This window comes from Spinacia oleracea, chromosome 1 (assembly GCF_020520425.1).
Source record: "Spinacia oleracea cultivar Varoflay chromosome 1, BTI_SOV_V1, whole genome shotgun sequence".
Lineage (NCBI taxonomy): Eukaryota > Viridiplantae > Streptophyta > Magnoliopsida > Caryophyllales > Amaranthaceae > Spinacia > Spinacia oleracea.
Window position 1 is genome coordinate 71366054 of NC_079487.1, and position 22497 is coordinate 71388550.

At 36.6% G+C, this 22497-nt stretch overlaps 5 protein-coding genes across 5 annotated transcripts; 4 read left to right on the forward strand and 1 right to left on the reverse strand.

Annotated features, from left to right (window-relative positions):
- The first annotated feature begins 5924 nt into the window (after window positions 1–5924).
- LOC110776960 (PLAT domain-containing protein 3-like) lies at window positions 5925–8088 on the forward strand. Its single transcript, XM_021981531.2, has 2 exons — window positions 5925–6178; window positions 7636–8088. The coding sequence occupies exons 1-2, from the start codon at window positions 6104–6106 to the stop codon at window positions 8086–8088; spliced, it is 528 nt and encodes a 175-aa protein (XP_021837223.2). The 5' UTR covers window positions 5925–6103.
- A 3473-nt stretch (window positions 8089–11561) lies between these two features.
- Window positions 11562–12464, forward strand: LOC110776956 (cytosolic sulfotransferase 15-like). The gene has a single exon (XM_021981527.1). The coding sequence runs from the start codon at window positions 11562–11564 to the stop codon at window positions 12462–12464; it is 903 nt and encodes a 300-aa protein (XP_021837219.1).
- Window positions 12465–13698: 1234 nt separating this feature from the next.
- Window positions 13699–15673, forward strand: LOC130465433 (uncharacterized). The gene is made up of 4 exons (XM_056834185.1): window positions 13699–13974; window positions 14198–14819; window positions 15042–15575; window positions 15662–15673. The coding sequence occupies exons 2-4, from the start codon at window positions 14199–14201 to the stop codon at window positions 15671–15673; spliced, it is 1167 nt and encodes a 388-aa protein (XP_056690163.1). The 5' UTR covers window positions 13699–13974; window position 14198.
- Window positions 15660–17127, forward strand: LOC130465401 (uncharacterized). The gene is made up of 3 exons (XM_056834145.1): window positions 15660–16292; window positions 16403–16751; window positions 16935–17127. Exons 1-3 carry the CDS (start codon window positions 15723–15725, stop codon window positions 17105–17107), a joined length of 1092 nt encoding a protein of 363 aa, XP_056690123.1. The 5' UTR covers window positions 15660–15722; the 3' UTR covers window positions 17108–17127.
- Window positions 17128–20260: 3133 nt separating this feature from the next.
- LOC110776958 (uncharacterized) lies at window positions 20261–22489 on the reverse strand. Its single transcript, XM_021981529.2, has 4 exons — window positions 22301–22489; window positions 21364–21757; window positions 20912–21028; window positions 20261–20498 (listed from the first exon to the last, which is right to left on the reverse strand). Exons 2-4 carry the CDS (start codon window positions 21712–21714, stop codon window positions 20424–20426), a joined length of 543 nt encoding a protein of 180 aa, XP_021837221.2. The 5' UTR covers window positions 21715–21757; window positions 22301–22489; the 3' UTR covers window positions 20261–20423.
- Between the last annotated feature and the right edge of the window lie 8 nt (window positions 22490–22497).

The following is a 22497-nucleotide window of genomic DNA, read 5'->3' on the forward strand; positions in this document are numbered from 1 at the left end:
CGTTTCCAGAATTATTTTCCGATTCCGATAATATTTCCGATTTTGACAATATTTCCGTTTCCGGCAATATTTCCGATTCCGGCAATATTTCCATTTCCGATAATATTTTCCGATACGTACCATGTTTCCGTTTCCGGCAACATCTACGACTTGGATAATATTTATATTTCCGATACGATCCATATTTCCGTTTCCGGCAATATCATCGTTTCTGGAGTATTCACTATTTGCCTTTGACAATCTCAGCTCCCACTGAAACCAAGATCCGTCGATTCCGAATATCCATTAGATAGAGTATTTAATGCCATTAAATACTTGATCCGTTTACGTACTATTTGTGTGACCCTACGGGTTCAGTCAAGAGTAAGTTGTGGATTAATATCATTAATCCACTTGAACTGAAGCGGCCTCTAGCTGGCATACAGTTCACTTGATCTCACTGAATTATTAACTTGTATAATTTATACTGAACCGCATTTATTAGACTTACCATTAAATGCATACTTGGACCAAGGGCATTATTTCCTTCAATGACTAACTAGGAAGCATATCCAAAAGTGCCATCTTTGGGGACGTTTTCACTCTTGAAACACTTCCCAAATGGTTTTCTAAGCACATTTTCAATATCTATATGCAAGATTCAAGATTTTTTTTCGAAGATGATTAGTAAAGTGATGAACTTTCATACTTGAAAGGTTTCTCCTTTACAACAATCACCATACAATTTTACAAAATACAAATCTTTTCAAATTTCAAGGATGTTTGGAAAAGTGCAAACCCTTTTCCAAACTAGAACACATGAACATTCAACTTTCTATGTTCAAATACAAGTTTTATTTTCAATATTCAATGATGTTTAAGTGAGATCAACTTCTCCTTAAACTAGAACTAGAATTTTGACCCGTGCAATGCACGGGAGAAATTTGTAAAGTTTTTGTAAGAATTTACATAGTTATATTGCTCGACATACAATAACTTAGATATTATGAAATTTTAAATTATTTATATGCATTCGTAAATTTTTGCTTAATGTAAGTTATAAATATATAAATAAATAAAACCACATTATGTATGTGTTAAGGTTATTACTAAGTTAATCTAACAACATTTAGTGAGAACAATCGATCAAAGGTGATGATAATGTAACATATAATCTTACGTCAATAGAAAAACAAACGGTTATTAATATAATCATAATAAATTGACGAAAATTGAAATTTAGCCATACAAAAAATAATAGACATATAAAGTAAAACACACATTACCTTTGAAAATGTGTGATTATATATAGTTTATTGTGCAAGTGATGTAACGAAAATGGTTGTTAGTCAATTTATTTATAAGGAGTGCATTGAAGATGAGAGGTTGAGGAGTCACCCTGACAAATGTTTAGCTTCTTATGCCTTCTTTTTAGTATGAACTAATGTTTATTAATGTTATAGTTATGAAATATTAATAACAATTTAACTTAGCTTATTAAGTTATGATTATTTATTTGTATGAATGTCTTTTAGTTTTTTTAGTTTTTTTTTTGTTTTTTTTTGGAGGGGAAGTCTTTTGAGTTTTCCCTCTTTAAATACAAGGACATGTACATTAATGATGATGTCTTTTGATTTTTGTTTATTTTAATATTTTTTTCCCTAAAAGAGAAGATTGATGATGTGAAGACACATGTCACATTATAACATATGGTTACATGTCACATTCTAACCTATGGTTTCAATTTTTAAATACTAGGTATAGATTAATTTCAAGTTATGAAGCATATTAAAGGTGAGGCCTTTTTCACATTAAAAGGTCTAATATTTAAGAACTCAGTCTCCTGATTTCAATATTCAAGTTCAATATTCAAGTTCTATTTCAATAATCAAAGTCAAGGATGCTTTGTGATGAGCAACTCATCTAAAGTTGAGATTTTTAGAGAATTGAATCCGTGTCAACAAACTTATTATTAAGTAGTTGTTTGGCGTTCGGCTCTGAAGTACAATAATAAAAATTTCAATATCGTCATTTCAATAATGTACTTTTGATATCTCCATCTCAATATCGCACTTTCAATAACGTCATTTCAACATCGTCATTTCAATATCGCACTTTCAATACCGCATTTCAATAACGCACTTTCAATAACGCACCTTTATTTTTGCAATTTCAATTCCACACTCTTTACTCACCTTTTTTAAGATGATGTGGTTTTGTACGCATTTCAATAATTCCTTTATTTTTTGTGATGATTCTTTACATGTTTATTGCTTTCATCACCCCCATATGCTAAATTCAATAATATACAAAAGGTTACATCACGCTTAACAAAGATAATTTTGGACAAACCGACCTTAGGTTCCCTTAATTAACTTAATAGCAAAGTGACCACGTTCAAGTAGCAAATACAATGTTCTAATTGCATGATTCAACCAATTTAGTGTCATGATTAGGATTCCATGAAAATGATCCTTGTCTTATATTCGAATGTACTTGAAAAGCTTGTCAAATAAGCGGTTTATTCCCGTGCCCGAATCTCACCTGTTCGGTTTCTAAGATTCAATGCCTTATCTACAAGAATCAATCTCGGTCCTTCCAAGTCGGACCCTTAAAATGTTTGGTGGTGACTCCTTCAAAATTCAAAATCTCAAAACCCGTAAGAATAAAAAGAATACAACGCCCCCCCCCCCTACAATCTGGCGACTCTCCTGGGGAACTTGTGATTTCAAATTCGAGTATACAAGCAGCCCATGAGCAGTCTGCCACTTCTACGCTCAAGTGTTGGATGATATGCCAGAAGTAGCGCTTGGCGCAAGCCTTGCGCCAGGCGCTGATGTCAGCCTTCAGCACAGTGGCTTCCAGTGGCTGGCTGGCCATTCTGCCCAAGTATTCGAGTGGGAGTTCAGTTCAGATTTTGAATTTCGAAGGAACACTCCCAAACCTTGAGAACGAATGCCAAAAAACAAGTTTTTCAAGTACAATATTCGAGTACAATTGTGATTTCTAAGCATTACATGCATATTTCCAAAAACCATACTTGTGCAAAACGAATTTCTACCTTTCCCAACATGAATGTGTTCTACATTCGGGCTAGCCCCGGGGGAAATGGAATGGTGATTCTCCATACGGTTCCCGACCAAAGTGTCTGACCACTCCCGCGCCAACCTAAACATGAAATTTGCTTGACGTTCCTGACGTCAAGCACGGAGGTCGTCCGCCAACCAACACCTGCCCTATGAGGAGGTGAAACAGTTGTTGCCGGATCCACCTCTTAGTCAAGCACCCTTTCGATACCCAAAGTCGACCACTTGCATCATACAAACTTAGACCGACCTTAGGTTGAGAACTTTGCATGTCGCATTCATATTCATGCTATTGTGACAATGTGCTATTTGTGCATTGTGTGGGTGTCTTTGCACGCGTGAAATGGCTAACCTCAAATCAAATTCTAGCTTTGCCAAAACCATTAGCCTCCAACTAGGAAACCTAACCGCTAGGAGCATCATGCAAACCTCATACATCTAAAAATCGCCGATTTAGGGTCTTCTAGGAGTTCCACTCCATTTGATTCAAAACCCCTAAACACGCCTCACGCACAAATGCCAAATTTAATCCAACAGCGTTATAATGCCGGATTTTTGAGTCAAAATTCCAAATGCCAAATTCTAATTCTAATCCAACGACGTTGTAATGCCGGATTCGCGAGTCAAAATTCCAAATTCCAAATTCAAATTCCAACCCAGCGGCGTAATATAATGCAGGATTTCCAAGTCAAATTACCAAATCCAAATTTTAAAACCCAATCCAACGACGTTATAATGCCGCATTTTCAAAATTCCAAATTCAAGTCTCCAAATTCAAACGGCGTCGTAATGCTGGATTTTCTAAATCCAAGTTGCAAGACCAAATCCTATCTCCAAAACCTCAAGTTCAAATCTATGATGACTTGACGCCGGATTTTCGATTCAAACTTTCAAGTCCAAAACCCTATGTTCAAAGTCTCAAGTCCAAATCCATGATGGCGTAATGCCGGATTTCAAGCTTCAAATCTCTAATCAAAACCTTTCAAAATCAAGTTATGAATCAAACTTCAAAAGCCTCAAACCTATGGCGGCATAATGCCGGATTTTCAAGTCCAAAAATTCGAAATTCTTCAAATTCAAAATTCAAAGCCGCATCTTCTATACAAAACTTCCCTTGTCAAATTCCAAATTCAACTTTCAATTTAAAACCCAAGTGTCAAAATTCAATGTTCAAACCACAAAAATTCGAATCCACCATCATTTTCAAATACAAATTCCAAAAACATTTCCAACGGGTTGAAAATCCCTAGAAATAGCACAAGTTCCAAAAACATTTCTATTTTGGGTTGAAATTCCCCTAAAATATTCCAAGTTCTATAATGGGTTGAAATTCCCTTGAAATATTTCAAATGCTATTAATGGGTTAAAATTCCCTTAAAATATTCCAAGTTCTATAATGGGTTGAAATTCCCTTGAAATATTCAAAATGCTATCAATGGGTTGAAATCCCCCTAAAATATTATGAGTCCTATTTTGGGTTGAAATCCCCCTAAAATATTCCGAGTCCTATTTTGAGTTGAAATCCCCCTAAAATATTTCAAGTCCTATTTGGGGTTGAAATCCCACTAAAATATTCCGATTCTATCATGGGTTGAAATTCTCCTAAAATATTCCAAGTCCTATAATGGGTTGAAATTCCCCTAAAATATTCCAAGTCCTATAATGGGTTGAAATCCCCCTGAAATATTCCAAGTCCTATTTTGGGTTGAAATTCCCTTGAAATAATACAAAACCCAATTCAAAATCCAATGGGTTGAAATTCCCTAAAAATAGTTCCAACGGGTTGCAAATCCCGGAATAAATATTCCAAGTTCTATAACCAGGTTGAAATTCCCCTAAAATATTCCAAGTTCTATAACCGGGTTGAAATTCCTTAGAAATCACACAAGAAGGAAGCCTCCACAAAAGAATGAAGCTCCTTTCCAAATACCTCCAACGGATTGCAAATCCTTATACAAGTATGAATTCCAAAACAAATTCCAATAGGTTGAAATCACTTTGAAATATTTTCAATGGGTCGCAAATCCCAATACGAGTACAAACATCCAAAATTCTGAATCTTCGGAGTGACACTTAGAGTCAAGTCTAGGTCTCATTCATTTGCATGCATAACATATCATGTGTCGGGTAGTCCAAGTTCTAAAGTCATGTCATGTCATATGAAATAGGAATCAAAGGATCTTGTTGGTTCGCCGAAGAGGAGAAAGGTTGAAGAGAGCTCTGTCAGTCCTATCATATCCTCCCTTATAGCCGGCATCGAACAGGCAGCAAGTCCGCCTCTTTCAAATCAAACTTCAAACTTCTTTCCACAATCAATTCAAGAGCCAATGACAACAATTGACCAAATCACCAAGCTCATGGCCGCCATAGCTAGTCTTAACACCAACTTGGAACTTGTGAGTAACTGTCTGGGTGTAGCAGAACAAACCGCAGCTCCAGTTGATCTTACTAAGAAAATCGAAAGCATGGTCAACAAGATAACCAACAAGGAAAACTACTTCGGCACCTCGGTGGAGGATGACTTCAAGGGGAAGGCCGATTTGCCCGACAAATTCTATGCCAACGAAGGAAATTCTATTAATAAAACATGTAACTTGTCCTTAGAAATGAAATTTTAAGATTTAAATTTTTTCCCTATCTTCTGATTTCCCTTTTCCCCATCTTCTGATTTCTTAGTAATAATTAATTAAGTATAATTTGTTGTGACCAGTTGCAATATAATTCAGTGATTGAATAATAACGACTAATTCACGTCACCGTCCAAAAATCCTTATAAAACAAAAACATTGATAATTTACGTTGAAATATTGCGTTTAATTCGATCGTGCTTCCCATGATAATGTCATTTGCTGTATTTGATTATTTTATGGTTTTAACATCGATCGATTAGAAATTTAGACTTTATTCCATTTTTGCTGTGTTTTGTTTCAATGTAAGCTGAAATAATAAAAGACAATCATAAATTCATAATATCATATCCACCAATTTTACAGAAAATAAGAAGAAAGAATTGAAAGAGGCAGCAGCCGCGCGCATGAATGGAAACCAAGCTTCTTTTATTCAGTACAATCTTCATCTTTGCCTATGTTTCCTTTCCGCCGGCCTATGCATCGGTAAGAATTGAACCCACTAATTTCGTTTGTTATGTCGTCTTTAGATAATCTAATTGAACCCACTAATTTCCTAGTTTTTTTTTAAGGAACAATTAAATTAAAGAGTCGAGAGTTGCATTGTTTATGGCATTAAGCCGATTAGGCGATTATAATCTGCAATACATAAGTCGAAACAATAACTAGGAACCTAGGATGGTGGGAAAATGTCTACTTACATTTACTTCAAAATCAATATTTATTCCCGTGATAATGGTACTCCCTCCGTCTATTTTTGTTCTTTACGTTTGACTTTTTGCACATTTATTAACGATTAATTAATGTGCATTGAGATTTCTTTATTTTTTTAATTTAAACAAAGAATACTTTTATTTATAATGTTCAAAAATGATAAAGGTCGCAATATGTGACCTTTAAGCCGTGTCACAATGATGACATTTCATGTTTATGTGTCATGTTTTAAATTGGAAACTAAAATATTTAACTTATATAACCTATTATACATATTCAAAAAAAATGTAGAAAAATCTTAATATTCTAATTTGTTTCCTTCTTTATATCGACTACCATATTTACATAGTAACAATATTATATTGATAGTAAAAATATTCTGATGACGCATAGCCTACGTGACGCCTATATGGCTATATGTACCAATTACACTACGACACGTAAGATTGTGACAACTAGATGTTGCCGCAACTTGCTACCTTTATCATCACCCATGTTTTCACTTTTATCAAAATTCTGATATTGGGAATATGAGAGAAAAATTTAATGTCCTAATAGAAAGATGTGAGAAATTAAATAACGCAATGAATTTAATTGGTTAAAATAATAATTAGACACAAATTTTGATAGAATATATATGAAAACATTTATGTGATGATATAAAAGGAAATGTAAAGAACATTTTGAGAGACCCAAAAAGAAAAACGTAAAGAACAAAAAGACACAGAGGGAGCAGTTCACTTAATATTATCTATTTTTCTTTATAAATTTGCATCATCAATTACCATTTGAGGAGTTGTGTTGGGTAGGTACGCAAAATTATTAGCCATGGATATTATGATGTTATTTTTCTTGTCAAATACGGAATAACACTTAGATTTATACGGAATATATATACTCAATTACAGAATTTATTACTCCAGCAGCTATTAAATGGGTTGTAATAGTTGCGATTGGGTTGTTAGCCCACAAGGTAGTTTGGTGAAGGCGTCTTGCTATGTGGATCGGTGGCATGGCTCTTCCTATCCCCTTAGGCCTTAGCTTCTGTCGTGTAAAGTGATAGACTCTAAGACCATCAAAGTCCGGCTACGAGTTTAGTTGGCCAATACTATTGGTCCAACACATCGCAAGAGGTTTATACTAATTGCATACTTGATAGAAGGACATATGTATTCCATGAATATATTTTATATCCGATCCAACACATAATTGATATTTCTGAAATGCAGGACGATGAATGCATTTACGTAGTTTACGTGCAAACCGGAAATACAGAAGCCGCAACAACCCATGCTCGAGTGAGCCTTGAGCTAAGGGACAAATACGTGAATCGTTTAAACATGACAAATCTACAATCTTGGGGATTAATGGGAAAACACCATTACTACGACTACTTTAGAAGAGGAAATTTGGATGTGTTTTCTGTTAAAGGCAAATGCTTTAACGGCCCATTTTGTAGTATGACATTGAGTCATGATAACACCGGCGTATCCCCTAGTTGGCACGTAGACTATGTTGAAGTCACCTCCGTTGCACCTAATCGCCATTGTCGGAAGATTAAGTTCCCGGTCAATGCATGGTTATCCGTTGATCAGCCACCACGTGGTTTCGCTAGCCACGGGGTTTATTTATGTGATGAGATGATTGTTGCCGATCATGCTAATTGCTCCTCGGAGATTTGAGTCTTTGCTCAATTTATTTAGTACCTGTGCTTCATTTCCATTACTGCACGGCTTGGTTATTGACTTTATTTTGCCTCTTTTGTATTGCCAGATAAAAATAACAAATGTTTTTCTTTTTAATATTTTTTACCTGCTGTTTTTGTTTTTATGGGTGCGAATGAACTTTAATGGCAATACAAATTTCAATATGAGGGAATGGGGATTAATACATCAAACCTATTATATATGTACATACTCTCAATCTTAAATTGACCACTACGTTAAGACATCATTAGTTCTATCATGTCGTTTTCACTACTTAATCTACGGATTACTTTCTCTTCTAAGTTCAGAATTTTATGGGAATAAAGCGATCAACAACACCATATTTGTTAATTCACTTAATGACTACTCCGTAGTATATATGGAGTACCAAAATATTGAAGCAATGTCTCTTCCATTGTTGCACTTGAAATATTTTGTGGTTTACACTCAACCAAAAGCTAAGCTGATGGTTGAAGCCCCAAGAGTAGTTTTATACTCTATCACGCCCCATTACATGAAAGTCATTTTGGCTTGAAGTGTGGATGCAGCATAGGCCTCCTCATACCTAGCGCGAAATATTCCACTTTGAAAGGAGGGGTGGATGAGATTCGAACCAGTGACCTTTGCGTCACGTTGGCTCTGATACCATGACAAAGGACCAACTCAACCAAAAGCTTAAGCTGATGGTTGAAGCCCCAAAATTAGTTTTATACTCTATCAAATTGCTTATGCTTACACACTTAAAAATTGAAGCATGTCTGATGTATCTCCAACCGTTGTAATAGAGACATTGTATAATTTGCGAATTTTTGAAGTGGATGACAACTAGAGCGATTTCCTTCAATATTGCATAAAGATTCAGTAATTCCCAAAATACGTTACTTTCTAAGTTAATTCCCACCATACCGTCCACGTCAGCAAGGGAGAAAGAGAGTTTTTTTTTTTCCGGTTCAGCGTTGAACCGCCATCTGAGATAGCGGTTTCGTTTTAAAGCAAACCGCCATCTCAGATGGCGGTTAAATGTTATAAACCGCTATCTGAGATAGCGGTTTGCTTTGAAACAAAACCGCTATCTCAAATGGCGGTTTGCTTTAAAACATAACGAGGGTACGGTAAGTTCACTGTAAGTTTTGATTTAGGGAATATATAAACCGCTATCTCAGATAGCGGTTTAATGCCGCTTTGTTAAAAAAAAAAAAAGTAGACCGGTTTTAATGCTGACGTGGACGGTATGGTGGGGATTAAGTTAGAAAGTGACGCATTTTGTGTGACGTTCTTTAAACAATATTGAAGGAAATCGCTCTGACAACTAGCTTAGAAGTTGGGATAAAAATAAAAATAAATTTGAAATCACCCAACAAAAGAATCTTGAACCAAAAGAAAGATAATTTCAGATCTGTAAACATATCCAAAGGCCAAAAAAATTCCAGTTATGGCCGAAATAGTAGGTCCACATAGAACAAGTCATCCTCATCAGTATGTAGCTTTAGTAATTAAGAACAAAAAATTAAAAAAAATAAAAAAGCAGCGGAGGGAGTCATAACAGTAATTAAATCTCTTACTTAACCATGAATCTTTAACGTTGAAAAACAATAGAAAATACAGATAGAAATTTAAGGGATTGAGCCAAATGATTGGCATTTGATGCAGCATAATACGTAGTTATGGAGTACTACTACTTAATTACTACGTATGTGCTTTTTTTTAATAGCAAACTAACTTGTATTCCGTATTATATTAGTACATAATCAGGATTTTAACAGCTATGCATATCATATCAGCAACGGTAACGCATTGACATTATCGTTCTCTGACAACCCTTTAACTAGTCGTATAATTAACAGGTTGAGTAAATGTAATAAGGAACAGCTAATTAAGGCCAGACGGAGTGTGATATAGTAACACGTTTATTTTGTTACTAGAATCCAATTAATGCACATTTAAGCAATATCAGAAAGTACTGTGTCTTGGCCAACGTGAAAAAAGCTCCCACCTCACAACACCCTATAGGAGATAGGATCCATGAAATAATGGTTTTGCAAAGATAAGATGAGGTCAGAAGAAATACCAGGAAATCCAAATTATTGATAGTTTAATAATATATATTTGGTTATTGTTGACCCTAAAGTTTTGATGATGACAAAACAAACTCCTGACAATTGGTTAAGTTATGTTGCATAATAGGTTCCGAGATCCTTAGAGGGATAATGCTAAGTTAAGGAGATCCTGAGTTGGATAAACTAAGCAACGTGGAATATAAGCAAGTAATTGATCCATGTCAGACACTACATTGAAGAAATAATCATTATGCAAGGCGAGATCCTTAGGCGAGTTCCTAAGGCGAGATCCTCATATATTATGTGGATCCTCGGCGTTCCAGAGAAGGAACAAATTGGGAAGTCTTCGAGTGAAGCTTCTAAAGGTGCAACATGAAGACTACAACATATGAGTTTATGTTTTAGGATTTATGTAAGTATTTAATAAAGTTTATAAGTAATTTGGTATGAAAGGGACATAGTTTTTGGTACGTTTTAAATGAAATATGTTAACTGTAATTATAAAAGAGTTTTAACTTGGAAAATCTTTTTAATAAATAAAAAGTATTTAATTAATAAATGAAACATAGGATTCTGATTTATTCTCCTTGTTTCTCAAGTAAAAGTTTTTCCACGTTCCTTAAAACTCTCCCCACGTATTTCTGTTCAACGTACATTTAGTGTTTTGATTTGGTCTCCCTTGTTTCTCTCCAACTATGCCCATGTTACTAAGCAGTAACTGTTAGTGGGTAGTTGAGGAGAACATGGGTACCAAACCCTAAGTAAAACTCTCCTATAAAAGGAGAAGAGTTTTAGCTTTTCAAAACACAACTGATCTTTGCAAAATATATCTTAAGAGCTTAAACGTTTTAAAAGAGAATCAGTTTTCAAAAGAGTGTCCCTTGAGTTCCTTATTACTTTGAGCTTTATTACGTACTAGAGTTTTATATCAAATTGTATTTTGGGTTTAAGGGTTGAGTGATCCTTAATTGACTTAGAGTTAAGTCAAAGAGAAACAGAGCGACTTAGAGTTAAGTCAAAGAGAAAAGGAGCGACTTAGAGTTAAGTCAGAGAGAGAAAGAGGAGCACAGTAATCAAAGGGGATTGCTGTGGGGAACTCGTGTTCGAGAGGAACTCGAGTTAGAGAGTGTATTTGTAATAGAGTTATTACGTTAATACAAAAGAGTAGTGAGGTTCTTCTTGATTAGGGTCAAGAAGGTTCCTCCATTTTATATCTTTCTTCGCTCATTATTCTCAGTTTCTTTATTGTTTAAATTCCGCAAGAAACTTACCCAAGTTCCCAAGAAACAATTCACCCCCCCTCTTGTCAAGTGTTCCTACTGAACTATCAGTTATAAAAGTTTCTACAGAATTCATCTTATAACCATCTCTAATACTAAAAGTGGTGTTGAAATGGAACTTCCTCAAGCAAGTTATGGTTACGAAATGTGTCTATCCGAAAAGTTCTGGTGTCCAGAATTCAGCTTGGAGGCAGTAATAGCACTCCAAAGCCACTTTGAAGCACACGACACCGACATCTTTGTCATCAACATGCCAAAAACTGGAACCACTTGGTTCAAGTCTCTTCTATACACACTGTTAAACAGGTGTGACAACCACCACCTTTCAAACACCCCATTGCAAACATATAGCCCTCACGAGCTTATTTCAAGCCTTGAGATCATGATCTATACCAAGGATAAAACCCCTGACTTGACCAAAATACCACCACCTAGGCTATTCTCAACCCACCTCCCATATGCTTCCCTCCCAGAATCAGTGAAAAATTCCAAGTGTAAGATCATTTATGTTACTCGCAATCCCTTTGACACCTTTGTTTCCTCTTGGCTTTACTACTCCAAGTTGGAGAAACTTGATATTCATACTTCTAGGGATGACTACTTTGACAAGTTTTGCCAGGGGAGGAGCCTTTATGGACCTTTCTTCGACCATGTTGTGGGATACTGGAAAGAGAGTTTGGAGAGGCCACAGAAAGTACTCTTTTTGAAGTACGAAGATTTGAAGGAAGATGGTGCATTGCAGTTGAAGAGGGTGGGTGAATTCGTGGAACACCCATTTTCAAAACAAGAAGAAGAACAAGGAGTGGTACAAGGTATAATAAATCTTTGCAGCATAGGGAGTTTGAAGGAAATGGAGGTTAATAAGAAAGGAAAATGTGATCCTGATTTTGACAACAAAAGTTTCTTTAGAAAGGGTGTGGTTGGAGATTGGGTTAATTACCTTACACCTCCTATGGTTGAACGTCTAACTAAAATCATGGATGAAAATTTCAATGGTTCCGGGTTAAGTTTTTGAATAACATCTACCTTAACCTAGCATATTCACTTATTCCATAAAGGTGGCAAACTTGTTATTTCACTCTGTTTTACTTCAGCTTATTTCCAGTGACGAGTTGTTCGGTTTTGGGTACTTTTATTACTAAGTAATTAATGCTGGTTTTGGTTTATAATGTATTTTCAGTTCATCAATGGAACTGAATTTAAATTGTGTTGGAATCCTGGTTTGTAATGCTGTTTTAGTTCAATGTATTTCCAGTAATGTATTTCTGTTTTTCTAATTTGGTTTCTTCGTCAATAATAACTTTAAACTAGTGTGTGGCCCGGGCGATGCCCCGGCTGTTACATTGACTAATTAAAATTTTAGATTTTTCTTAAGCTCAATATTTGATTAAATACTTGTATTCTATAGAATTAAAAATATATGTTAAGTTCGTAATCTATCATGGCAAGTAATTTTTCAATCATATCATCTTACAATTTGTATAATTTGTTTTCTCGTAGAACTAAGTGTGTCAAATTAATAAACACCAAATTAGATATATATGACAATCCTATAGTTGATGCTTATGAAACTTATGATATCATGTTTCTTCATGGTTGACATAATGCTTTAATTGTTTTTTTTCAATAGTCCATAGAAATTAAAAAAGTCACATAAAATTTATTTGTTTTAGACTTCACGTTACCATTTATTTATAAATTATATGAAGAGATTAACCACAATTGGTGGTTGGTTAAGATGGTAAAGAGAGTTACCATCCACACTTGAGGTCTGGTGTTCGAACCTCATTATATTGATTTTTAGTTGTCCATGACATAACACTTGGTGACTGGTGAGTGGATGATGTGGCATAATGAGGAACGTACTACGTGGCACACATACGTTTTTCACAACGCCTTTTAATATATTAGTATAGATTAATATGCTGGAATCTCTGAATATTTCATCAATAACTAGCTTTTGAGCCCGTTCAAAGAACGAGCAATTATATTAGTGGTTATTAAGCCGTCTTTTAAAGTGTTAATTTTACGGATTTTTCACCAAATGCCCCTGAGGTTTACTTTAATGCACCAAATACCCCTAAACTTTCCAAAATGCACCACACACCCCTGACGTATGCAATAATATCATTAAATGCCCTTTTGTCTGACGGACGTTAACCCTCCGTTACCATGTTTTTACCTTGTTGCCCTTACTTGTCCTTTCTGGCGCCATATCAAAAAAGAAAAAAAAAAAAAAAAGAAAAAAAATTCAAAACCTAACTTCCCAACTTCTTCCTCGACATTTCTCTCTGTTCTCTTACACCATTAGAGAGCACTTGAGTACCAAACCAAAGAGAGAGAAAGATCGAAATTCGCTGGGATTTGTGTAAAACAACTCGCAATAGTTAGTCGAAGTAAATCCCCACGAAAAGATCGACAATTTGGTCCAAAAATCTGCAGTTTTCGCGAGTCCTACAAAAGTGGGTGCAAGGAGAGCAAAGGACTGGAATTTGTGGCTTCAACTTCATCAAAATTGTGTCAAGGTTAGTTCACTCAATTCGTTTCTTGTTCTTGGTGCTATTTTTTGCGAATTTTGCTTTGATTAGGGTTAGGGTTTTGCTAAAATCGTGATTTTTCCATGAGATGGGTTAACTTGAATTTTGGGGTGTTAATGGTAAAACATAGTGTCTGGTTGTGCTTTGTTGTTTTGCCTAATGATTTAGTTCATTAATTTGAATTTTTGTGTTGTGTTTATTGTTTGTATAGGATGGTCGCAATTTGGTTGTTATGTCATTATAATGATCGGAATTTTGATGTGAGGGTACAAGATACTGATGAAACGAACTACATGGATTTGGTTGATGACTTGTTTGATGATTCTATTAAGCAAGATGTTCTGATTCCCGATTTATTTAGATTGTTTTATGTTAATCCTAGTACGAATAAAAGAGTAGAATTGTTGAATGATGTTGGTTTGATGGGCATGTGGGGTTTATTTAAGCGCACAGATACTGTGGAAATATGGATAGAGAAGGCAAATGAGAAGGAAACTTCAATCCAATTTAGGACTGCAGTTAAGAAAAGGAAGGATAGGAAGGAAAGGAAGGCTGCAGAACTTAGAAGGAAAGCTGAGGAGTTTGAGAGGGAGAGGGAAGAGGAAAGGAGAAGGTTAGAAAGGGAGGCTGAGATTCAAAGGGATTTGGAGGAGCAATTGGCAAACACAGTGGCAGTTGAGGTGCCTGTGTATGATGTTGAGGATTTAAGCGTAGAGTACGTACGTGTTTACAGCTCACAACATGCTGACTGCTTTTCCCCGGGAGGTTCCCAACCACCAAATACACAAAAAGAGCCTTCACCACCACCAAGAGAGCCCTCGCCACCACCAAATGTTCCATCACCACCAAGAGAGCCCTCACCACCACCAAATAATCCATCACCACCACCAAGAAGTCCCTCACCACCACCAAATAATCCATCACCACCACCAAGAAGTCCCTCACCACCACCAACCTCACCACAGACACAACCACAGCAACAACAACAACAGACAGAACATCAGCAACAACAACAAACAGAACATCAACAACAACAACAAACAGAACAACAGCAGCACCAACCCACAGAACAGCAGCAACAACATCAAACAGAACACCAGCCAGATCAGACACCCCCTCCTAACAGGGCTGAGTTAAACAAAGGGAGGGGTTTCAGAATTTCCAGAAGTCATGCTAAGAAGACGGGTGAGTTTGTTCCTAAGAAGAGGGGGGGAAGGCCTGCTGGTTCAAGGGTGAGGAAACCCACTGCATACAATGTGGAGGAAGAGGAGCAATGGGATGATGAGAGTGATGATGAAAATTTTGAGGAGAGTGAGAGTGATAGTGAAACTGGTTTCAACTCCGACGATTTCATTGACGAAGAAATTGAAGAAGATGAAGAACAAGATGTTCTTAAGGAGGTAATTTCTGAGAGAAGTTTTGAGGATCATTTAGATGGGAGTAATAAGCTGGATAATTTGTATGCAAATGGGAAAGTTGTGGGAAGCATGCCATGGGGGACTATCAAGTTGCAACCATGGATGATATTCCAAAGCAAGACACACTTCATGGAGGTCTTCAGAGACTTCTGTATTCAAGAGGGATTTGCTGTGAGTGTTGAAAAGGCTGATACAACGTGTCTGGTTGAGTCATGCAATTGGAGGATCCATGCCTGTGTGTTGTTGGATGGGGTCAGTTGGGCCATTAAAACTCTTGTCAGTGAGCACAAGTCTTGTGGGAGACTTGAGGAGAATCCCATGGTGACATCTCAGTGGCTATGCACCAAACTACTTCCTGACATTGAAGCAAATCCAGAAATCCCAATTAAGACACTTCAAAGAAAGGCATTGGGGATTTATAGGGTACAAGTGAAACAGAGGTTGATGTACAAGGTGAGAAGCCTCGGGAGGCAGCAAATTTATGGAGGTTTTGATGAGTCATATGCCCTTTTACCATCCTATGCTGAAATGATCAAATCTACCAATCCTGGGAGTTATGCCTTGGTCACTTGGACTGCAGATTCTGGTAACGTGACACCCCGTTTCAAGGCTTGCTTTTTCTCCTTTGCTGCACAAGTTAGGGGTTTCTTAAGAGGTTGTAGGCCTATCATAGGCATTGATGGTGCACATTTGAGTGGATACTATAAGGGAATTCTCCTCACTGCAGTTGCTATCGATGGGAATAATGAGATTTTTCCATTAGCCTATAGCATTGTGAGTACGGAGAGTATGGACACATGGTCCTATTTTTTCAGAAGTTTGAAGGCTTTGTTTGTTCAACATGGGTGCCAGAGGGATGACTGGACTTTTATTAGTGACAGAATGAGGGTAATTACTCCTCCCTTTCTTGGTTTTTATTATTTGTAGTATTGTTTATATTTTTTTCAGTTTTCTGGTTCACTTCCCTAGTTATTGAAACTTGGAATTGTGTTATGCAGGGAGTAGAATCTGCTTTGTATGATGTTTTCCCCAAAGCAGTCAGGAGGGTCTGTGCTCAGCATCTGTATACCAACTGCAGACAAGCTGGATACAGTGGCACAGCCTTCCATGACTTGTTCTGGGTTGCTGCTGATGCATACAATCCATATGTCTTCAACAAAGCCATGGAAAAGATTGGCAAACTCATCCCAGAAGCAGTGGGATATCTTGACAAAGTGCCTGAACAGTGGTCCAGACACAAGTTTGATGTTGGGGTCACTTGTGATCACAACACCACCAACTTTGTGGAATCCTTCAACGCGTGTACCAAACCCTTTAGGGATCTTCCTGTTTTGTCACTTCTTGAAGGTAATCCTTTACATTTTATCCTATTTTTGTGTCATTGGAACTTATTTATTTAGGTTTGTATTCAAGTGTCCGAGTCGGGTTTGTGTTCAAGTGTCCGAGTCGGGTATGTGTTCAAGTTTCCGAGTCGGGTATTTATTTTGCATTAAAATGTGTGATGCCAATTATTGTATTCTGTTATGTTAGAAATAAGGTCTTGGTGCATGACGAAGATCGGGGCCAGATTTGATAAAGCTGTTGACATTGGACCCGATCAATTGACGCCATATGCTACTAAGGAGCTTGAAGAGAGGAGTGCTGACTCGAGGTTCTGTTATGCAACTAATGCTGGGGGGGGGGGGGTGAATTTGAGGTTTTAGATGGTCATGTGAAGTTCCCTATTAGGCTTGCTGCTAGAGTTTGTGGTTGTGGGAAATGGCAAGGGTGTGGTATACCTTGCAAGCATGCTATTAGGGTAATATACCATCAAAGACTCAATCCTACAGATTTTGTTTCTCCTTACTTCAAAGGGGCAGCCTATAAGCTCACATACACAGAGCATATTCACCCCATGCCTGACTCAACACAGTGGCCTACATTTGAGCTACCTAGGATTCTTCCCCCACTAATGAGAAGGGCAGCTGGCAGACCAGCCAAGCAGAGAAGAAGAGGTGCTCATGAGAAGAAGAGGGGGAAAAGAAACACCACTGTCAAGTGTGGGAAATGCAAGCAAATTGGGCATAACTCAAGAACCTGTAAAGGAGGTTCCACTGCAAAACAGAGGAAAGAATCTGCTGCAGCTGCTGCTGGTTCTGCTGGTGCATCAACATCTGGTGCTAGGAAGAGGAAGGCTCCAACATCTAATGCATCGAGCAGCAAGAAGTCCAAAGCTGCATAACTAGAAGTAAGCTTAGGATTCAGTTTAGTATTTCTGTTTTAAAGCTTAGGTTTATTTTGAAAAACAACTTAGGTTGTGGCACATTTTGGCATTTTTTTGTAAAGCTACCCACAACTTGATGTTCGGTTTATTTTGGAAACAAACTATTTCAGTTACGAGTTCAAAGACTTGCATATTATTGATAAATGAAATTCATGTGCTCGTGCCATTACAACCATCATTGTTTGTCTTGATTACTTCTTTACTACAAACATTAGACACAAAAACATTACAATTCCTATTTTAATTGCTGCAGCTTGGAATTTTTTGAGCTCTTTCACTCTTTTCTTCAGTTTCTTCAGTTCGTCACTTATATTGTCGTTGTCTTCCGATGTTCCCTCATACTCTATATTGCTCTGTTGCTGTTGGTGTTGTTGATTTTGGTGTAGAACACTTCCTTTGCACCACATAAAATGGTTACAAGGATCACACTTGTAATATAGCCTCTGTGGATTTTTGGATGTCTCGGAGCTTTTTATTGCACATTTTTTGGAACAAATAGGACAACATTTGTTTGGAACAAGTATGTATGAAAATAGATTGGATGATGATGTATTGGAACAAGAACTCATGCTGTGTTGTTGTTCTTGCTGCTCTGTTGTTGCTGCTTCTGTTGTTGATGCTTCTGTTGTTGCTGCTTCTGTTGTTTGTTATTGTTGTTGTTGTGTTGTGTTGTTCTTGCTGCTGGTGTTGTCTATTCTTGTTGTTGCTGTGTTGTTCTTGCTGCTGGTGTTGTGCTGTGTTGAAGTCCTTGCTGCTGCTGCTATTGGTGTTTGTTCTTGTTGCTCTGCTGTCTTGTTATTCTTGCTGTTGCTGCTGCTGCTGTTGTTGTTTGTTCTCGCTGTTGCTGCTGCTGGTGTTGCAGGGTTCTGCTTGTTGTTGGTGCTCCTGTTGTAGTGTTCTGGTTGTGCAGGTGGGGGTTTGGGGTGGACTGTTTGTGCAGTTGGGGGGGATTGGGGTTTAGGGCAGTGTGGTGTTGTTGTTGGGTATGGTATATATAAGGGAAATTAGTGTATGGGTGACTGCAACGGCTATATTATTCAAATTCAACGGCTAGTTTTTGGAAAAAAAATTACCAAACATCAGGGGTATTTGGTGCTTTTTACCAAACCTCAGGGGTATTCGGTGCATTATGTTTTAACGAACTAACTGCCTAACGGAGGGTTAACGTCCGTCAGACAAAAGGGCATTTAATGATATTATTGCATACGTCAGGGGTGTTTGGTGCATTTTGGAAAGTTTAGGGGTATTTGGTGCATTAAAGTAAACCTCAGGGGCATTTGGTGAAAAATCCGTTAATTTTATTGAAGGTTTGTGATCTTGATTAATTAATGGAAATATATGATTTATATATGAGTTAAATTTAAATTAAAAAACATATAGATTAGATGGTGAATTAATATTGAGTGTTAAAGATGGAAATGGAGTAGAAGAGGTTGAATGAATATATGAACTAAATGGTGAATTGATGTTAAATGGGGAAGATGAAGGGGGTGAGGTGTTGAAGCTGTAAAATATTTCGTATAACAAAATGAAAAAATGAAAAAAGAAAATTATGGAGGAAAGATGGGATGACACGTGTTATCTAATGATCTTTGAAAGATGGGTGACACGTGTCATCTAATGGTTTATGATTTTCTTTTTTAAATACTAGACTAGATATAGATAACTTGAATTTAATACGTAGTATTTTGGCGTTTCTCAGTCTTTCGATAAATTTTATAATCTCCTCCAGTAGACCTTTCAAAAATCGACCCGAAAATACTGAGTCTTGAACAAGATTTTGTGACCCGTAACCCCATTTAATCCGAACCCCAGCAACTCGAAAAATAATGGGTCAAAACACGACTGAACCCGTTTTGGACCCGACCGATTGAAAATCATTGTATTTATAGCAATAAATGAGTTTATGAGAAATTTTAAGCATAATAAACACGTTGTTTTTTTACTATTGTTGTGTATAATATGATTTTAATTGGAAATATAGGCCATTTTATAATTGAATTTGACTAAATATAAACTTGTGTAGGAAAATTTGTTAATTTGTGCCTATATTTAGTATTTTTATCACCTAAATTAACGAAAATATAATGTGCGTTTTAAAAATCTCTCAACCCGTTGGGTTGACCCGAACCCGAAAGTGACCGACGCGATTCAAACCGAACCCGAAAATAATTTTTTACAACCCGACCGACCTGTTTGACAGGTCTATCCACCAGTATTGCTCTGCCATCCAAATCGTAGCAGATTATTAGAATTTAATTTTCCTTATTTTTAATATCTGTTTTGTTTTTATTAAATTAGACAAGTGCATAACTTCAACCCATTGTAGTGCGGAGTACTAACTATAAGAATATCGCTAAGCTAACCTTACCATTGCTAGAAGCCTAGAACTATGACAAGCTTCAGGATGAACAAGAGAGTAGTAACAGAATGACATATGAATTCATCCATCCAACGTCATGGCCTTATTGATCACCCAATGACCATGTCCAGACTGGTAATTAGCTAGGAAGACTTCAACACCAGAAATATGGAATAGTGTTTTATTCAGGTACCATTACTACGAGTCTAAGACTATTTAGCCGACAAAGAATAAGCAGAGCAATCATTTCATTTACATAGATACTTCTTTTTGTATTTTCAGGGAAGCAGCGTGGTAGGCTAATTACATGGAGGAATTTATCAAGGTACGACTACAATTGATTTAGCAATGGTATATAAAAACAAGAACCAAAGCCCTAACCTTTCAAGCCCTATCAAAAACCATCTCTCTTATCTTGTTCTTCAGCTTCCTTGTTGGCAACTTGAACAGATTTATACCAAAGGAAAGCCTGCATAGTCAGTACACAAGGTGCTATTAGTTCATTTAACAATGACACCCATTAGACATTTTAATTGTTCAACATTTCTCAAAGTCGAAACTTGTATGTTTATAGGAGTTAGGATGAACAAACTGAAAATACTTAGGCTGATGCAGTCTTCATCATTTGGGATGAGGGTTATAGGAGTCAATTAGAATTTGGTGATAGTTTTATGTCATATTTCAGCTACTTTTTTTTACAATACAAAGGGATTTAACTTCACTGAGAAAATTGTTGATGCAGTCAATTTTCCTTGATTCAATTTCTGGATTCCTTACAATAATGTTTATTTCTGCTACAGTTCACAAAAAATTTGAACAGTATTGTAACTCAGCATACACAGATAAAGATAGTTTTCAAGAAGCAAAAACTAGAGAGCATACCGAAGTTGGAATTCCAGTTAACGCAAAAAATCCCAGCACAGGAGCATAGAAAATGCTATCCGAGTTCAAAAGCCCAAAAACAGGATTTTGATTCACATACTCGAATATTGAACCAATCTGCAAATTTCAAACAATGTCATATACTCATATTCTTTAAGACCATATATTAGCAGGTTCTGCACTTCAGAGATGATGTGACAACAAGCCAAAAAATGGATATAAAGAGTGAACCGCTTCTTTTGCCATATATTGTGTTTGATTATGCCATTTTCTTTCATTTGGTTGGTAAAGTCCTAGGTTGATAATAGTTTTCTAAAGGGTGCAAAAGAGTTTTCTTTTTTGAGAAAGGAATGACGCATTTTCCTGTTGCCACAGGATTATACTGTTGCCACACCACCATCTAAGAGCACGAAATCTGGATGCACATAATAAGCTCTAGAAAAGAAACTCACAGCAGCTATAGCTGTTATAGCTGAGGCAAGCAAATAAACAAAGAAAGGGACCTCAAGTCCATCCTTCGATTCATTCGACTTGCCTTCATCACGAGCCCAAGGCGGTGGCTCATCCGAGTCAGGCTTAGCCCACGAAGGGACTGGTTCCTTGGATTCACTTGACTTTGCAGACAAAGAACCCTCCTTCCTGCCAGCACGAATCTGATTAACTTTGTTGCTTCTTCCTAAGAAAGGCGAATTCAGCATTGTAAAAGCAGCATCTTGACAAAATCTTGAGTGAAGCAACTGTTGACCTTTCCTCCCACATATCAAATTTGGTGCACAAAGAGAAGATGATATTGCTGCAACCATAGCTTACTCCTATTTCAATGCTTAATTCTCCAGCTAGGTTAAGCTGAAATAACATGAGCAGGAGAGCAAAGTATAGATTAGACACGGCGAAAGCAAATCTGCAAACCAATTTTCGGTTTAGTATGTGTTAATTTTGCACCTAACCTAACAAAGCTGAATTACCAACACAATTTTCATCAAAATTTCAATTCTCAACACAGAATCATGAGATAAGTATCAATTAAACAAGGGTGAAACTCAACAAAGCGAATATGCAATCAAATTTCAGTACATATTGTTGTTTATTGTGACCCTAACCTAAAAGTTGAATTACCAACATAATTTTCATGCAAATTTCAAAACTTTTTTATGGGCAGTTTTCCTTAAGAATTGTAACTTCATATTTTGAGGGAAATCCCATAATAAAGTAAATGGGCATCAATGAATTCGTGCTATAAATAACCAGAAATTGGAAACAATAATTATGAGCAAATTGGTCAGATAATGAAACAATTAAACAATTAACGAATAAATTGATAAAAACAGATAACAATTGAAAATTAACAATTATAATGCTGATATTACTAAACAGATAGATTGATATTACCTTGTTAATTCCGTATAGAAGGAAGATTTTGGTGGGTTTTGAGAGTGAGTGAAGGAATTTGGAGAGTTGTTGAAAACCAGCTTCTGCACTCAATTTACTGAGATATTTTTGGGGAATCTGGAGGGAGAAAGGTTAGGCTTCCTTAGCCAAACAACAACAAAGGGGATGTGGGATGGATTCATGGATAACATTAACAT

Coding starts and splice junctions, on each gene's coding strand:
- LOC110776960 (XM_021981531.2), top strand. CDS start 6,104: ATGGAAACCAAGCTTCTTTTATTCAGTACAATCTTCATCTTTGCCTAT. Junction 6,179..7,635: donor TTCCGCCGGCCTATGCATCG/GTAAGAATTGAA, acceptor TCTGAAATGCAG/GACGATGAATGCATTTACGT.
- LOC110776956 (XM_021981527.1), top strand. CDS start 11,562: ATGGAACTTCCTCAAGCAAGTTATGGTTACGAAATGTGTCTATCCGAA.
- LOC130465433 (XM_056834185.1), top strand. CDS start 14,199: ATGGTCGCAATTTGGTTGTTATGTCATTATAATGATCGGAATTTTGAT. Junction 14,820..15,041: donor AGCCCTCGCCACCACCAAAT/GTTCCATCACCA, acceptor GAACAACAGCAG/CACCAACCCACAGAACAGCA.
- LOC130465401 (XM_056834145.1), top strand. CDS start 15,723: ATGGTGACATCTCAGTGGCTATGCACCAAACTACTTCCTGACATTGAA. Junction 16,293..16,402: donor TTATTAGTGACAGAATGAGG/GTAATTACTCCT, acceptor TGTGTTATGCAG/GGAGTAGAATCTGCTTTGTA. Junction 16,752..16,934: donor TGTTTTGTCACTTCTTGAAG/GTAATCCTTTAC, acceptor CTGTTATGTTAG/AAATAAGGTCTTGGTGCATG.
- LOC110776958 (XM_021981529.2), bottom strand. CDS start 21,714: ATGGTTGCAGCAATATCATCTTCTCTTTGTGCACCAAATTTGATATGT. Junction 21,029..21,363: donor CTATAACAGCTATAGCTGCT/GTGAGTTTCTTT, acceptor TGAAATTTGCAG/ATTGGTTCAATATTCGAGTA. Junction 20,499..20,911: donor TAACTGGAATTCCAACTTCG/GTATGCTCTCTA, acceptor CTGACTATGCAG/GCTTTCCTTTGGTATAAATC.